We start from the raw sequence: 19,293 nt of genomic DNA, 5'->3' as shown, positions 1-19,293 counted from the left end.
CTGATCAGATCTTTTAGTCACAGTGGTGAAAAAGCTGACTAAAGCAGATATTATTATTATCTTCATCTTAGACATGAGTAAACAGCAATAAGGGGTTGAGTAAGTCCTAGTCCTAGAGTTTTTAATTACAGTGTTAAAATTTTTGAGAAAGGTACTCTAAAAAATTTATGTGTAGGTTTTCACTTATTTCTTTTATAAATAAATAAAATGATTCACTGTAATCGCTTTATTTGCAACATTGAACACACTAAATACATCTATCACTTTTACTTTTTTAGTGATAGACACTGATAATAGGTTAATAAATACATTTTGAGTGCTTTCATTCTGCTCTACTTTAGGACATAATGCTGTTCCCTTTTCCTTTGTGTTAGCTAGGAGCACAGTGTTAGTTAGGAGCACAGGCACCCTTCATGTTCTTTCTGCAGAAAGATTGCATAGAGCCAGATTAGGATAAGGGTGGGGCTCCAAGCTTATCTGTAATGGTTCTTAGCATCCAGTTGTTTTGAGTCTTGGATAGTGTTTTGATTTGGATGTGAGGTGTCCCCCCAAAACTCACAAGTAAGACAATGCAAGAAGGTTCAGAGGAGAAATGATTGGGTTGAAAGAGTTTTAACCCAATGATAATTTAATCCCCTGGGAGGGATTAACTGAATGGTAACTGAAGTGGTAGGGTGTGGCTGAAGGAGGTGGGAACTGGGGTTTGGTTTTGTATATATATTTGTATCTGGAGAGTTGAATCTTTCTCTCTGCATTTTGATCACCATGATGTGAGTTGCTTTCCTCTGCCACCCTCTCCTGCCATGATGTTCAGCCTCACCTCAAGTCTGAGGAGCACAGCCAGGCTTCTATGGAATGAGACCTCTGAAACTGTGAGCCCTCAAATAAACTTTTCCTTCTCTACACTTGTTTTCAGGTCAGATCCTTTACCCACAGCAGTGAGAAAACTGACTAAAACAGTCTTCTCTGAAAGAGTTGCTCTAAGGACCAATGGATTGGAGTTCCTTGAGCTGTTCTCAAGTCAAGGCATCTTGTGGCATAGATGCAGACAGTGAGGAGAGGATGGAGGTAATTTTGTTTCACATGCTCATCTTTCTACATCAACTGTTTGTTATGTCAAACTCACTTTTCCACTGTAGGAAAATGTTTTTTTCTTATTTATAAACATCCAGACTGATGTACAATAGGTTGGTCATTGTCATGACCCCAATCCAAGATTCATTTGGGGATTTTCAGCAGTTTGGACATGCAGCAGTTTATAATATATTACTTCTTTCAATTCATTTGAAACCTTTCCACTTCTTACCTGGTAGAGCCATTATCCTTGGAGCCAACAAAACAAATATATATGGATGTGGTTCCTAAACTCAAGTGGCTTTATAGTTTGGAGGAAAAAATATATATATATATATTGAAAAATAAATATGAAAAATTATATTGAGTTAATAAGGTAGTAATAGAGGTGTGTTTTTATGTAGTAGGAGCTTGGGAAAGGCTACTCCAAAACAGGTTTTCAGCTGAGGATTGATAGTGTAGGATAGCTAAAGCATATTGTATTACCATTATAAGAAACACTGTTTTCTTTTTGGAGGTCTATCAAGACACCCCTCTTTATACTATAAGAAAGCAACTTCCTAGGGAGACTTCAGAGGTAGGTTTTCTGTTTAAACAGAACTAAATATCTTTTTCCTGTTCAACTTCATTCCTTTCTGCTCATTCTGTTATTCTTCCTGGTCTCCTAGTACTTATGTTGTCAATTGTCAGGTCCTACACTTGCACCTGTTTATTGACATTTTCTAATTTGCTTTTACATGCCTCAGAGGCTTGTAAGATGCTTTGCTATTTTTGAGTTTTATTTTACATTCTTTCTGCTCCATGTCATTTAGACACTACACAACAGTTTTTGATGTGTCTAAAATATATCTGCTTAGTAAAAGCAATGTTCTGATGAAAAATAATTTTATATATACTCCTTAGTTGGAATATATAGGTAATTTAGGTGCTTAAGTCATCATATTCACAAAATACTTCCACAATCTAGTAAAAAAAAAATAATTGGACTGCTGCTTCAAAATGATCCTGATAGAAAAGTACTTATTATTTATTTTGCATTGTTTTAGATACTTCCTTTGCAATCACTTAGGCCCTAATAGAATGTTTTGATTAACCACATACAATTATAAAATTAAGCAACATCCTTTAGTGCCATATAATTCAAATACTAATCTGATATTTTGCTATTTTTAATAAACGGTTGGCTTTTGTTTGAACAACTTTGGTAACAGAGGACATTATTCTTTCTTGTCCCTCACTTATAGGCAATTTCATTTCTCAGAACTCATTTTTCTATTGGCCCCAAATATGCCTTCCTCTAGATTGGAGATTCTCGTTGAGAAAAGGAGTTAGTTTTGTAACTTGATAATGTATGGAAATACTTTTGGGTGTCACAACTTGGGCTGCTGGCACCTTATGGGTAGAGACTAGGATGCTCCTAAACATTCTACAATAATATATGACCTCACATATCAAAGAGTTTTCCAGACAAAAATGTCAATACTGTCAAGGTTGAGAAACTTTGCTCTAGATTCAATCTATTTATCCACAGAGAAAATGTAACTGTTTCCATTAGCAGCCTTTCAGAACTTGGAGACAGCTAACTCTGTGAAGGCTTTTGTATTCTTGGACTATTTTTTCAATTTTCCTATAAGAGTAGCAATTAATGTATGACCTTCCCAAAATCATTTGAGGGGGAATGAGGAATAAATTATTAAAGTACAGCAATGCTTGGTACAAATTGACCAGTGGTGGTTCACAAAATCTACCAGCACTATGGAATTGGGTGGAAGAAGTAAAATAAAACGGTCTCTTTCTCCTTTCCCCCATGTAACTAAAATCCACAAAATGTATTGCAAAGAATTTGGTTTAAAGAGTAATTCTTCCCAGGGATATAATCTGAGAAATGCATCGTATGTCCAAAGTCATGTCATGATAAACTATGTCATAAAAACTGCTGCTCAGAGTTAGAGTTCCTGGGCTGTAGATTGTACTAGAAATCTTGAAAAAGGATATAACTATACCAGCGATGAAAAGGAGATTCAAGACAAACCTCTGACTTTTCTATGAGCTAAACTTTTAGATGCCATTTAACCCAAATCCTCATTTGTTGCTTGGGTCACTTTAATATTCATAGACGAAACAATGACTGGGTAACTTATACTTGCATGTTCCATTGAAAATTTGTTCTACTTAGGCAAGAAAGAATGAGAAAATGTTACATCCTCCAAAAAGAGTCAGGAACATTTTGGGCACATTTCAAGGAACATTTTTGACTGAACCACTTAGGAACTAACTACAGCCTATTCGAAAAGCACAAGCATGAATATTGCTTCTATATAAGAACCACAAAGACAGTTGCCTAGCTAAAGGCAACCAACCTGATTCGCTTCTTGAAGAAATACTATTTTCCCTGAAGTGAGGGGTTTGCAGGCTTATAGAGAAGATTAGGATATAGTATTAAAATGCTTTGAAAAAGAACTTACCAGAGGGATGAATAGACCCCCCAACTCCATTTGCTAATATAGAAGGATTTTGATGCTTTCTTTTATTGAATACTCAATTAAAAAATCAATAGCGTTGCTTTGTGAAGGGACCACCACAGAGTGGTTGTCATCCTTAATTAGAACATTAGGAAAATAATTATCTAGGTCTTCATCAATGGTGATTGGCTTAACCCAGCAAATCTTAAGAACCCTCTCTTCCATTCAAAGCCCTCTCCTATAACACAGCAGGAAATGTCTCCTTTGCTGTATTCCTAAGAATTCCTCTCCTTTAGTTGGAAGAAAAGGAAGCTGTAGAGAAAGTACCCCCTGAGGCAATATGGCCAATAAAGCAACCCAGAGTTTACAACATCTAAACAACTGACCCAGCCACAGAAAGAAGATGCACAAATATGAATCTCTAAAATTCTCTCCCAATTGGCAATTTTGTTACTGAAAATTCTGGGCTTCAGTTAGTGACAATTGAATGACAGACATTTTTTAAATTATAGATTTGTACTCATTTGCTTCTACAGTTTCATCCTCTTCCCTGACCTAATTCAGTTCAAGCAGAAACACTTTCCGGGATATATTGAGGAAGTTGAAAGGAGAAAAGAGAGGATGGCAGGACAACCAGGCACATGCTATCCTCATGGTCATCAGACACCAGGTGCATGATGAGAATCACTCATGGAAACTGAAGAGGGTGAGTAAGAACGATACCCACACAAATCTTCTATAGTGTCTCCCTCATTAATGTACAAGAGTACATTCACCATTAGGAGCCTACTACTTTGGATTGACACTAAGGATACTTTTAAGAATTCTTATTAAAGGACAAATATGTTTGCAAGGATAACATACTTCAATTCTTAGCTGTGTAAAGGCCTCTTTGGACCTCTTTTCATTCATGATGCTTTGCTGAAAGGAAGGTCTGATGTAGAAAGTTTCCTTGGAAGGGTGCCTGGAGGTCACTGTTTAGAGACCATTTGTTCCATCTCCCAGATTTACTTTGTTCTGGGGTGTGGCCTAATCAGAGCCTGAGTAGTCAGGAGGGAATGGAGATCCCTACTCTGTCCCTTTCTCTTTAGCTCACCTCCTTACTCTTGCCAAAGTCCTGTCCCCTTCCCCATAAACATTTACTACAAATTTATGTTCAATATCCTCAGATCCAGTATCTACTTCTCACTGTGGCCCTATCAACCTTTGTCTAATGCAACTTTCATTCTGTCATCTAATTACTGAATTAGAGTAATTGCTATTTCACAGTTGTACTGAACCCCCAGCCAGGCTTTAAATGCCTTGAAGTCAAGAACGTGTTCTATATGACTTTAGTATTCTCTCTAACCCTGTCACAGTGCAGAGCACACATTAGGCTCTTTATTCAGACTGACCTGATGGGGGACCAGCCCATGATCTCATTAGATTGCCTGGCCACTACAAAGGCCACAGAATTGGTTTTAAATGTAGCTTCTCAGCTGACTTTTCCTATAATTTTGGGAACACAATAGTAACCATTTAATGAATCTTATTTTTTGGGTGAAGAATTTTTCATGAATTTTCTCAATTTCTCCTTTCCACACCTTTTTGAGGTAGATTCTCTTTTGCTCATTTTACAACTAACCAGCAAATGGCAATGTTGGACTTGACACCCAGGTCTTTCTGATGTCCAAATCTATACTCATTTTTATATACTAGTTTTTGTTTATTTATAGTGGAGGAGACAAAAACCATATCAGCATTTGTGACTTTATGGTGATTGACTAGATAAATGAAATAAAAAGCCAGGTCCTTTGATGAGTAAGATTAGTGATTTCTTCCCTTGAGGACCAGTAAAGAGTTTTAGAAGCCTACGTTTTTTCCCCCCTTAAACCAGTCTCACTCTTTTGAGATATCAAAAGAGTAAAATTAGGTAAAAAATTTATTTTGCAATATATAGCTTGTTAAATACTTTGGATAAATCATTATGACACATCTGCTCTGGAATAGTGCTATTTACTATGTTGGGATGCATTAATGTCAGAAAAAGCATATATTCCTGTTCCTTACTAACAGTAACATTGTGTATAATATAAATATTTGTGAAATGATTGACATTCACAGATGAAATTGTTATTAAAGTATGGTGGGTATACATCTTAAATTTTCTCTTTTCTCCAATAACAAATTCTACCTCTACTGACCCAAGTATAGAAATAGTGACAAAATTAACATGCTGTGCTTTGAGATGTGCAATATTTTCTATTCATCTAATGAAGTCAAAGGGTGTTTATGAAAAACCAATTATCCTAATTACTTATAATATGACTGTGTGCTCTAAAGAGGGAAAGAAATTTGAAATAGCTCATTTAGAACAACACAGAATAACACGTAGAATTTTAAGTGCTGCAAATCTGGGATATAGAAATAAGGCTATTCCAATGCAAATAGAGCCACTTGAAGTGGGTTTGTGACATACAAAGACAATGTGAGTATCTTTAATGCTTGGGCTTTGATTACAGTAATTTGGTAGGAGGCAAAGTGTATTACTCTTAGAATCATGGACTTTTAATACTGTGACAATAGTGTGCTCACCAGAAAACAAATCGAACTTTAAGTACTGAAATCACATGTGGTAGCTGAAAAAGCAGAAAAGTACAAAAGATCTGAATTCTAGAGTTTGTGCTTCCTACCAATGGGAGTTTTCTTGAGACCAACATCTCTTTGGGAATTGGGAAAATGAGAAGGTTGAGCTGCATGATTTCTCAGTTCTGTTCTGTCTCTGAACTCTATGATTATGTACATAAGCACTGCAAGAATTTGAATGTTTCTTTTTTTCTAAAAAAACCTGAGAATCACTTATCAGCTTTGTATCTACTTTATGTGCTAAGTCTTTTTGTTTTTTGAGGAGAGGGTTAATTATCTGGCTTCTCTGCATACATTTTAAAGTTTATATACTGAGAAGTTCTTTATTTTGTGTCTAAACAAAATGATGTTTTAGTAAAAAATGTGTGTGAATTCAGGGATATTGTACCTTCCTGTTATTGCTTTTATCCATGGCTTGAAATTCTTATTTTATCTTCTATGGATACTCTATTATGGAATTATGTAGCACTATTATTTACTGTGGGCAGGCCATTCTTTCCTGCTTCTTGACTCTGAGCTGAGCCCCGTGGAATTGCTTCAGCTAATGGGATAATAGCAGATATGACACAAGCAGGAGCTTGAAGAGGAATTATACAGTTGAGTTTGCATTCCCTCACAGCCCTGCCATCACTCTGAGAACTTCCATGGGCTAGAGCATTGATTCTAGGAGACAACCTGGGCAAAACCACCCACAGCTAAGCCCAGTCTCCACTGGCTTACTGTAAAGGAGTGAAGTCATTACTTCAGGCTTGTAAACTAATAAGTAATTGGGTCAAACAATTGAATTTCAGGGCATTGTGTTATGCTGCAATAGCTACCTGTGTTATCAAATACTGATAGAAATATGACATCATCCATTGATGAAATTATTAGGATAGCCTTCTTTTGTTGCCCCCAAGACATAAAAGCAAAGAGACACAGCTTTTAGCAGGAATATATGCCAGTCTTACCTGTATGGAAACACTGCTGTAAGAGCCACCAATGACCCCTGCAATGAGCAGAGGGATATTTTCTTGAATGGCATACGATCCGTCAGGACACATATACTCAGCTTCATCCACTTTAGTCAAAGATGCCCTGACAAACTCCAGTGATTGCTCTAAAGCATAGGTATCCCTTGAACATGTATCCAGAATATGAACACCCAATTTCACTCCGGGTAGAAGGTAATTGTCTTTGTTGATTTCATCAATAGCAAACAACATAGCTTCCAGGCGTTGGATCCCTCGATCTTCATTGATTCGCCCACAGTCTTCAGTTCCAGTGCCTTTTTCATTAATAGGAAATAGGCCCCCCAAAACAAGGTCACCTTCTATTTTAATCTCCCTCCTCATAAAGTTATGATCCCCTAAAGAGAGTAAAAATCCCTTTGAAAATAAAGCTAAAGTAAGAACTTGAAGTCTTGTCCACATCTTCATGAATCCTTTTTCTGCGCCTCTGGGAGATATCAAGAGATAGAGCCAACGGCGCCCACTAGTTCTCCTTTCTCATTTCCAAACTGGATCTTTGTCTTGGCCTTCATGTAAGGGAGGATCAGACTAACAGCGCCTGTCACCAAATTCCTAAAGAGATAAAAATTATATGAACAAATATGGTAAAGAAAGCAACAATGATTACATTGATGATCTCCCATCAGAAGTTTGATGGACTAATGACTCAAATTGCCATACCCAAACACACACTTCACCATGGCCCAGACACTGTCCCACAGGTATGCCTACCAGGTCCTCATAATACATGATGGGGTGGACTTTAGTGGTCCCATCTCACAGAAGTGGCTGGAGAGGACTAAAGAGGTAAAGTGATTTGGCCAATGTACTTAGATTGGAGATAGGGTTCAGACTCTTGTTCTAATGCCAAGTCCAGTACCCTACTCAGTCATTTACTTTCATTTTGGTAGGACAACAACCTGTATCCCCTCTCATTCAGCTTCATGTGTAAACTTGCCCCTTTTGTGGACTCTTGGCCTTTCTATTTGGAAACAAAACACAAAATTAACTCTGTTACCAAGTCAGCACTTTTACCACCACATCCCTCTTCCCCTCTTCATACATGAGCTCTCCAAAGCAATCTTTGTGGTGTTGCTCTGCTTCCTCTCATCCTAGATGCTCTCGGCCCTCTGTATTCAATGTTCTGTCTTCAGCCAGGTGAGGTGGTGCATACCTATAATCCCAACAACTTCTCAGTGGTTAAAAAAAAAAAAGATAAAAGATTCTGTTCCTACTGCTATAATAAAATGGTTTTGGAAAAAGCTACTATTCAACTAGATTCTACATTGAAAAAAAAAAACCCACTCTACTCTTCATTTTACCTGGGCTTTATGGAAATCTTGATTATTGTCTACATGTTACAACTCCTAGATTTCTGTTCTCATGCTTCATTTCTGGGTACATCTCAAATTCCATTGCTGAACAGCTGCCCTCCCCTTTTCTCTCAACTCCCTATGCTGGTCTAACTCATTTTTTTTATAGTTTCACCACCCACTTAAATGAGCTCCAAATTCCTTGGTCATCTGCTTGCTAAACAGTTTTACCCACACATCCTTTGGACACCTCAAGGTCCACATGTCATAAACTCTCCCTTATCTCTGAGAATGGATCTTCTCTGTGTCCAGGCTCTCAAGTCAAAAATCCACACTCCAGCATCCTCTCCATTTCACCTTCTTCTACCCTCTTCCTATTGGCCACTAATCCCTGAAGAGTCTGCCTGTTTAACCTCTGCCAAAGCCATTGCCTCTTCCCTATCCTCATGATGCCAGGCTCTTATCAGGATCATGGCAATAGATTCTATAGAGCTGCTGGCAGCCCAACAAAGCACTGTTTTTATGAATTAAGATATCACTTTTTCAGGTACAATTTTTAAATTTATGGTACAGCTATAGATGATGAAGTATGATTGCTGGTCATGTAGCCAGTGTCACAGGCAGTTCCTGGTGTGGCCTCACATTTCAAGATATGCAATAAGTGCTAGTGCTGGGGTTTGCAAAGTAGGTTGTAGCTTGGGACAGGGTAGAATGTATGTATCCACTGTGAATTAGGCTAAGCTGTGCTGTGAAGATCATGCTTTTGAGAGTAGTTGGGGTCTTCTCATGGAGCTTTCCAAAACACTGGAGCTGGCCAATTCCATGTGCACATGAACCCATGAAGCCATGGTATTCTCAGACACCCAGCTCCCTAGCACTAGAGCAAACTTTTGGTCAGTTCACACTCTTTCCTCCCTCCTGCAAGGTGAAATGTGCTTACTGTTTTCAGAGTCATGTGAGAGGTGTGTCAGCCTGTGATTTCGGGAGCATTCTCCTGAGAGGGTGCAGCCACCTGTCCCTGAGTGTGTGGTCCAGTTGGCCTGTCTTTTCTCCTACTTTTATGTGTGATTGTATATTGTTGGGGCTTTAGGAAGAAAGGGCCTCTCCTATCTGCTTCCAGACTCAATCAGGATCCTGGAAGCCACACCACCACTTGTATGCTCCCAGATGAATTAGCCAATGTTAACAATCTGAATAGAGTCCCATTGGAGGAGCCGCTCTAATGCACAGTCTTAATTACTGCTTAGAGTGGCCCGTCTCCTGTCAGACTCTACCGATCTTTCCTTGCCTACAGGTTTAAGAATTGACTTCTTGTAAGCATTTCTCAGTGCTCCATGAGCTTGTTCCTGGCCAGCTGTCAAGCTTTACTGCTCATTGTGCTCATCAGCCTTGTCACCCCTCTGCCTTTAAATCCCCAGTTCCAGACATAGAACTGTGTAGACTTCAGTGGATGCTCATGAGCTGATGACCCCTTGCTCCCACCCATGCTGTTGCCTTTGCTAGGAATGCCCTTCTATACTCATTTGTTGGCAAACACATACTTGTCATGTAGGACTCAGAAGTCTCTGCCAAGAAAGTCTAAGTATTCTTTCCTCTCTCTTCCCCAGTTAAATTGTTTATTTCCTGCTTTATATTCCTGCTGTAGCTCCTTCAAGAAATATCTGCTATTGCATTATAATTCATATTGTTTCCTGTACGTGCTTGTGGGAATAAATGAAATGTCACAGCATTTAGGATTATTTAGGTACCAAGAACAAAAACTCTCAATGAAAAAAATTGAGACAGGTACTAGTCCACTGTTTACTTCAACATTTTTGACATTTCTCCCTTCTCATGTTAGCAGTGCCCTTTAAAACCCAGCTTTCCACTTGCTTTCTGTTCCTTTCATGTGGAACAAATGATGAGTTGTTTTCTTGAGACACACAGTCAGCTGGGCTTTGCTTTGTTTATTTATTTAGGTGTGAATCTTGGCACTGAGGGCGGCTGCAGTCCTTGGAATGCTCAATGTTAACTCAGGGCATCTCTAGGATTCCTGCCACAGGACACCAGGAAGTCTAATAATAATAATTTTTTAAGAAGTTGATACTGCAGCACCTTTTTTACTTTTTCTTTTTCACTTTTTTTTTTTTTTTTTTTGGTCTTGTATCAATTTCTGGTCTCTCTTTGATCTTTATGTACAATTCCCTTTGAAGTGAAACAGCCTTGGATGGAAGGCAAAAGATACTGATCATTATTGCTAATGATAAAGATGCAGAAATTGCTCTACAAAATCATTGTTTTATTTGCCTAATAACAGAGAACAGTTAACTGGAAGAAAGTCAATAACTCAGGGCTTACCATGTATGTTTATTAAAAATATAGGCATCTCTTGAATATGAAGAAAGTTTGACTATTCTGACTATTCATAGAGTAAAGATGACCTGATAATCTATAGTAAACTTATTTCTCTGTTAGGAAAATGCCTTAAGTCAAAGAAGACTTGAAATGAAGTGCTGCATTACAGTAATGGTAGAAGTATATATTGATCTATCTGTCTTACAGGTGGGGGCTGTGCTTATTTATCTCTATATACCTCGGAGCTGGCATAGTGGCTGCAATCCAGAAGATATTCAACAAATGTTTCTTGAAAGTAGATATCAATGATAATTACATCTGCAAATAACTCTTTACTATTTAATTCCTGGCTTGGGAAATGGGAGATTAAAGAAGGGAAATGGGTTGTTTTTATCTCATTACACACCTAATTGCCCCAGATGATATTTCTTTATTGTGTTCTTTGATGGAGAGTGCCAACAGGTAAATATTTAGAAAGTAATATTGTAGCAGTTGAGCATCCTTAATCTGAAAATCTGTAATGTGATATCCTGCAAAATCTGACATGGTAGCACAAAAGAAAATTACAAACCTGACCACATGAAATGGGCCACACTCAAAGTGCAGGCACACTAAACATTATGTAAAATTACTTTCAGGGTACATGCGTAAGGTGTATGTGAAACATAAATGAATTTCATGTTTAGACTTGGGTCCTATTCTGAAGAGATCTCGTTTTGTATGTATTATATGTATAATAAATTTTAAAAATCTGAAATCTGAACAATTCTAGTTTCAACCATTTCTGATAAGGGTTTTCAACCTGTATACATGGAAAAGAAAATTCTTCCTCTGATTTTGGAAATTGCATTTGAGGGTAAGTTCCTGTGAAGCTACAAGGTATGTGGCTGAGAACTGGCCTACATTTACATCTGTGATTTTGGTCAGGAGAATACTAAATTAAAAAAAATGCATAATATCTTATCTCAAAGCCTCAGAGATACATTCATTCATCAAATATTTATTGAATTCCTCCTATATGTGTGCTAGGCCATGAGCTAGATACCAAGAATATACACTTCAATTATAGACAAATAAGCATTATCCCTAATGTTAAATAACATTCTAAATGCTTAGACATTTTTTATATAGAGTGATGGAAAAGTGTTCAAATAATTCCCTGATTTTTGAAATACTTGAAAGTAAGTATACCATAGATTTACTGTTACTAAGAGCTTGACTAAAAAAGCAATCCATTCATACAACATATATTAAATAAATTTAGAAATTAGATATGCTTGGGGCTGGGATTGTGGCTCAGAGGTAGAACACTTGCTTACCCTACGTGAAGCACTGGGTTCAATCCTCAGCACCACATGAAAATAAAATAAATCAAAATATTGTGTCCGTCTATAACTAAAAAATAAATATTAAAAAAACTAGATATATTGGCCATAAAACATTGTTATTATGACTGATAACAATGTCATGTAACATTTTTTAAACCTTCTGACAGGGCTATCTTCAAGTAATGTTTAATGTAGTCTTACAGAATTACAAATCAAAAATCAATTAGAGTAATATTTAACTATACTGTCTTAGTATTTTCTTATTTACCTTTTCCTTAAAGTAGAATTTATAATGATTAAGACTGCAGGACTATATATAATTTAGAAATATTTAGTAGTATTTAAAATGAAGCCCTAAGAAACTGAAAGAAGAAAAAATTAAAATTTAACATTGAAAAAAATAGACAAATATGCCTAATTCAATGCCATTGTTTATCTCTGTGTAATAGCTTATCGGATTGTGGAAAAGGGCACCAACCACTTCTTTTCAGGTTCCTTTCATTATAAATCAGCTGGCAGCACATTCCCCAGATAAACAGACTCCCTCCTGCAGCCACATTCATATGCAGCTGGAGAATTGCAGCTCTACAGTCAAAGTTCTCCATTCAGGGATGAAGAGTGGTGTGTCACTATAAACAAGCATGTGTAGCCCTTGGTAGGCAACCTGCTCACCAATGTTTTATTAATCAGTGCACTAATAGAATCTCAGAAGTTTGCTGTGACCATAACCCCTGGAATATGTGGGCAGGAAACATTTCTATATTCTGCATATGCTAACATGTATTTTTATTCCTCTCTTGACTTTGCTCAGGGACTTAGTGTTGGAAACAAAATCCACTTCAACTTAATGAATAAGTAGTTATCCAGGGAAAAGAGAGAGGGTCTATTTGGGATAGATAATGTCAGAAACCATGCTCCTTTTTTTTCCTGGAAATAAACCTTTAATTTGCTGAAGCATTTCTGTGTGTGCTCAAAATCTGCTCACTCAACCATCTGGAGCAAAGTTGAGCTTATTCCTACAATATATAATATGAGTGTGACTTTATAATTTATTAACTGTCCGAATTATAGGCAACAAAGGGCATAACCATTGCTCTTAGACTGCCATTTTCAACTGAGTAAACAGGGGCTTTGTTGCACCTCTATTTTTAATGATAGAATAAATCATTACATGATTTAATTCCTCAATTCTTACTAAGAAAAAAGGTATATTTTTTTTCCTGGACACATTTAAGAAGCTATTATGAATAGCTGACTGTTTGAAACTCAATCACTTTTAGCAGGTCTTTTTAACCTTCCTCATTTTTCCTGCAGTGAGGGGTCCCTCCATTTGATGCATTACTACATACCCTGTTGTATTTGTCGTGGGGATCATATTTTGTTTTATGCTTTATTTGCACTGTTTTTTTTTTTTACATTGAAAATTGTTCCTGTTTCCTGTTAGATGGTAAGACACTATGGATTAAGGACAATGTATTAAATGCTTTGTGTTTCCCACAGTGTCTCACACTCAGTTGTCAAATGTTGGGTACATGATAAATTCCAAGTAGCATTTAAGTTTTTGAGAGAGTCTGATCAAGAGATTTGAAAAATCATATGGAAAGCCCATCCAGAGAATGAAGAAAATCACTCAAAGAAGGTCATTTTAAAAATGATATTACAGAGAAATCTGTAATATTAAAATATTAGAGAAATGTATAATATTAAAGTGAACTGACATTTTAATATTGAACAGTTGGTCGATTTTTTAGAGGAAAAAATGTATAATTAAAACTGGGAAAGTTGAGAGCATTTGGAGAAACTAGAAATAAAATACATATTGTTGATCCGACAGCGATTGGAAGGAATATAAAGTAATGCACCAGGGCTGGTGATATAGCTCAGTGGGAAAGGAGTTGCCTAGCATGTGTGAGGCCTTAGGTGCAAACTCCAGTACCACAAAAATAAATAATAATAAAAATTAAAAACAGTAAAGCATCTAATGAAAGGTAAAGTCCATTGAAAGTATGAAGGATGGGGCAGAATAGCATAGTGTAGACCAGGCCTATAGACAAAGATTTGAAGTTAGGGAGAAGAGCTTAGCTTTTCCTCTGTTTGAATTTAAGGCTGTTTGAAATCCTATAATGTATGTAACACTTTAAATAATTAAGAAATTAGGTTGAATAGCGGGCATTCTTTAAGGAGACCCTTTCCTATGAGCCTATTGTATTCATAGAGAAGATGAAAGTGGCCCAAGAACTCTGGAGGACTACACTGAACAGGACAATACTGCCAGATGAGATAATGGAGCCAAAAAAGGAATATTGATGTTCCTTAGAGAGGCCCATTTTGCTATTTGGCCTTGGACCAAAATAAAATTTAAAACTTAAAAATCACACATTGTTTTCCTTTATCTTTTGAATTTAGAGGAAAGTGTCTTTATGACGTAGGCAAACAGATTTACAGTTGTGCTAAATTTTGGCTCTTATATAATTCTAATCAATAGGAACTTGGTTGGGTCACTCAGTATAAAAATACATGAAAGATCTGCTCACTTCCCTTCAAAGTAAATCTTTATTTCCCTAAACATCAAAGTGCACAGTGTTTTCTCTTGTGTGTGTGTTTGTGCACACATGTTGTGTGTTACCATTTATCCTGTTTTTTTTTTTTTTTTTAATATCCTCAAGTTTCCTAACCCCAGTACAAATCTTTGAGTTGGAGCCTCCCTAAACTCCCTGTGGTTTACCTTTGTTCTCATTCTCTTAGAAGCTGCCAAGTCTAATAGAAGTTACAGGTTTGTCAGCATGAACAGAGAGTTTAAAAACTAGGTTTGTCAAAAGCTTTCCCTTTGCTTCTGGACAAAATGGTGAAGGAGTGAAATGGAGGAATACCTTTATAGGATTCTTTACCGATGGGCAATATGGCCCATCAAATGGCCATTATTAATAATACCTAGGAATATATAGTTTCTGTTCTTGCATGATTATGAAGTGTTCTCACAGAAAATTGACTCTTACTGATTCTGGTGAGAACGAATTACATTATTTGTTGTTAAGGTGAGAAAGAGAGGGAAAGAAAGTAGAACAAATTGTTCAAGGTGACTGTAAGTTGTAAGCATGTAACTAGGATTAGCGTTCAGGAAAACTTCAGCATTATGGCCCAAGTCCACAAAAGAAAACATGCACATGTTTCCACCAAAGTATCACTTCTGACTTTCAAATTTTCTTTAGTGTATGATTGGTAAAATGTTTAAAAAAGCACCATCTTTGCCTAGTACCAAATGATGTCTTTAGAATATCTGTAGCTTCTGCTTATTGCTATGTCATAGTAACTGGTATTGGATTTGCCATTCTGCTGGAAATAGCTATAAAATTGAACAAAATATATAAACAAACTATGATTACCAAGAGAATCACCCAATAAATCTCCCATAATTACCCTCTGATTTCTTTAGTATTATGCATGGGGACACTTTCCTACCCTGAAGCAGTGGAAGTCTTACTGGCCTAAACAGATAAAAGATTAGAGTCTGGGCTGTTAAAGTGATTGCAACTTTCAGAGCAGAGAGCTGAGTGGAGATGGGGTGGTGTAAGTATTTGTCTGGTTATTTGGCAAGACTCGGTGAAATCTAACAGATAGCACCTGTCTGCATTAGGGTTGAGAGATAAATGTTGATATCGGAGGCTATGTACAATTGTGCCTCAGCACCTTGAAGGGACTTGGTTCTAATATTCCCTGAAAATAATAAAATCCTCAGATGTTTAAGTTTCTTAAATAAAATGCTCTAGTATTTACACCTAACCTACCTGCGTCCTTCCATAGACTTCAGATAATCTCTATGTTATTTATAATACCTTGTACAATATAAATGCTATGGAAATAGTTGTTATATTGTATTGTTTATGAAATAAATGTCTGTATGTGTTCATTACAGACACTTCAATCATAGTACATAACAAAGATAAGAAAGAAATAGTGCTGAAACAGTGAATCTGGAGAGAGACTGTGGATCTGTGAACTGCCAGGAGGCTACAGCAGGGTATGTCTATGTTTCATGTCACTCATGTGGGTTCAGATTAATGCTCAACATGTGGCAAATTAAAATTTTGCTTTTTGGAATTTTCTAGAAATTTTTCCTATTTTGTAAATGTAATTGGTGGAATGCACAGATGGAGAACATATGAATATGCAGTTTTGACTGCATATCTGAGTGATGTGAGAGATCCAACCCAGCTGGAAGGCAGAGATCAAACTAGGCAACTTTATACTTTTCATTAAAACCCCAGAAAGGCAGTACTCTATGAAGGCTAAGCTCTGGAATAAAGGGCATGTCATAGGAAGAAGTACAGAGCAGACTTACCCTAATAAAGACTACAACTAATGTAACAAAACTAAAATGATCCACCTATTGTTTACCTATCGCCTAAAACAAAACTCTTAAAGGAAAATGACATAATTAAACTGCCTACAAACATATCTTTCATAGTGACTAACATGCAATAAAAATTCTTTGATATATAGGAAAATTTAAAAAGTGTCACCCAAAGAGAGAAAACACCATTAGCAATAAGCCCTGAAATGACTTACAATTTGTAATCAATACATGAGGACTTTAAATTGACTATTACAAATGCTAAAACAATTAAATAAACTCATCAGAAAGGGGAAACTACAAAAAACATTGTACTATAATTCTTTAATTCAAAAGTAAAATATCTAAAACAAAAATTTCATGGGAGGAAGGTAACAGATTAGAACTGAAAAAATTATGAACTTAGAAGATATATTTAATAAGAAAAAGTATCCAATCTGACCAGAGAGAAAAAAAGATTGAGAAGAAATTGAACAAAGCTTCAGTTTTTTGCTTAGAAATATTAAGTAGTCTAATTTAAGTGTAATTAGAATTTCAGAAGGAGAGGAGAGAATATGGAAGGAAAAAAAAAATTTTAAGAAATAATGCATAAAAATTCCCCAAATTTGGTTGTTAACAAGACTATAATACCAAGAAAATCAGCAAACCCTAAGCAGGAAAACTACAAATAAAATAATTTATTTGCAAATTAAAGTTAAGTTGATAACATAAAAGGTAAAGGGAAAACTTAGGAAACATTCAGGGTAAAACAACACATATATGCACAAAAACAATATGAATGACAATCAACTTATTAGCAGAAACAATGTTAGCCATAAACCAATGGGAGGACATCTTTAAAGTTCTAAGGGGGAAAAAATGATCAAGCATCACATAATTCTATTTCCAGATAAACTATAGTTCAGTGTATATAGGTGTGTGTGTGTGTGTGTATATATATATTATATATATATATATATATATATATATATGGCAACTAAAGCTGAGAGATTTCATAATCAGTACACTTACATCATGAAAAATGCTAAAGGAATTACATCAAACTAACAGAAAAGAACATCAAAGAAAAACCAAACCTATAAGAAGGAATGAAGATCACTGAAATGTTTGATGTGTGGATAAATACTGAAGAATATCTGTGAGTCTACTCACTAAGCATTGTTAGAATAGTTTCATGGAAACTAAATTTTCTGAAATAAAAAAACAGTAAGAAAAGATGAGTTCCATTACCATTTTGGCAATTTTGTTGTTTGATTTTATTCTTTCTATATGTATAGGTTTGAATATTTCCTGTTAGAAACTCTTTGGGGCCTTCTAGAGTCCTTCTGTTAAAAGAATGATACCATAATTCAAAATCTTTGCTTCTGAATGTAGCATTTAATACCACATCCTTCTTTAATTTTATAGCTACTGTTAGATTGAATCAAGGCTGAAATCTAGCTGGTACACACTGTACAATTGTACTACTTGTTCAAATGTTGAAATACTTCTGTCAAGTTGGCAAATGGCCAATCCTCCAAGTCCTTGGAGCATTCCTCCACTTTTCTGGCTGTTCTTATGTCTCTTGTGTCCTCCAGAATCTCTCACCTACACCTTGAATTTCTTCATGATCTGGAAATTCAAGTATTAAATTCAGGCACACTAGTATCTTTGGATTCCAACTTCAAGGTTATGGTTCCTCTCCATTTTATTAACTTGCTACTAGTTGTTATGCCTTTTTAATACTAGCCCTGAATTGACTTGCTGGATATGATGTTGGAGATTTGTTACTTTTAAGCAAAATCCTCATTAGCTGAAACACAACTGGTTTTTCCTTTGTAGTCTGACTGATTGGAATCTATTATCTATTTTTCTGGAAGCTACAGTATAGTTTTCCGTTGGGAACCAAAACATATGCTTCTAAGGTGAGGCAAATCCACTCCTGGGGCTTGACAGGTAGCTTGTGACATACCTGAATATCCAGAGTGTCTAGGTGTAGCCACTGCTTCAGGGATGAGCCTATGGTTAAATTATCACCAACCAGGCTAATGTAAGAAAAAAAATAAAGAACCATCAGGGTAATTTCTTTCAGAGAAGCTCAGAATAATGGACATAAACTTGGGAGCTGTTTTTGGCCATCTTACCATCATGAGACAAGAACTTTTCTGAGAATAAACTCAGAGAAATGGAGAGCCAAGTTATGAGAAAATATATAAAAAAAAACCTAACAATATTATATATGCTGCTTAATCCAACTAAGATTTCCTGGTTACATAAGAGAATAAATTCCTGTTTTAAACTTAAGTCAGTTTGAATTTTTTTTTGTAACTCGCCTCTAAACAATTCCAAAATAGCATCTCTCTGCTTTCCCAGTCCCTTTCCATTAATGACAGTAAAGTTTATTAAGCACATGCTATGTGCTAAAACTAAAATTATTCTTCATTGATAATTTTTTAATTCCACAACTTTTTTCCTAGTTATGCTTTTCTGTAGATTCCTGATGCTATCTTAACTCTTAGATGGTCCCAGGCTTCATGATGGCTCCTAATGTGCTACCTTATTTATGATGGGTCTTTCTAAAATATAGTACTCCAACATCATCCTTCATGCTGATATCAGAATTCTAATTTCTCATTTGTGTTACTTTTCATAGGTCAGGTCATTTCTCTTGCTTTATCTCCACATGTACCCACTTGCCCTTTTGCTTTCCAGTGAGTTGACACAGCACATCTCTCTCTCCAGATGTGGCCACTGGATCTTAGACTTTCCAGCCTACAGAATTGTGAGCCCAAACTGCTTTCTTTATAAATTACTCAGTCTCAGGAATTCTCTTATAGT

At 36.2% G+C, this 19,293-nt stretch overlaps 1 protein-coding gene across 4 annotated transcripts in view; it reads right to left on the bottom strand.

Moving 5' to 3' along the window:
• Grm3 (glutamate metabotropic receptor 3) overlaps positions 1–19,293 on the bottom strand; it is a 212,673-nt gene that overhangs the window by 78,277 nt on the left and 115,103 nt on the right. For 2 of the 4 annotated variants that reach the window (XM_058576087.1, XM_058576089.1), the window contains 2 exons: positions 18,428–18,500; positions 7,112–7,723 (listed from right to left, as the gene is read on the bottom strand). In XM_058576087.1, coding sequence (XP_058432070.1) covers positions 7,112–7,579 — 468 coding nt within the window. In that variant the 5' untranslated portion in view covers positions 7,580–7,723; positions 18,428–18,500. The remainder of the gene's footprint in view (positions 1–7,111; positions 7,724–18,427; positions 18,501–19,293) is intronic. The other 2 variants (XM_058576088.1, XM_046435374.2) reach the window with 1 other exon arrangement.

The sequence above is a fragment of the Marmota monax genome, unplaced genomic scaffold (assembly GCF_021218885.2).
Source record: "Marmota monax isolate L192 unplaced genomic scaffold, Marmota_monax_Labrador192_F-V1.1 WCK01_AAM20220418_F8-fsc00139, whole genome shotgun sequence".
NCBI classification, from domain to species: Eukaryota; Metazoa; Chordata; class Mammalia; order Rodentia; family Sciuridae; genus Marmota; species Marmota monax.
This window is presented reverse-complemented; position numbering and strand designations above follow the sequence as displayed.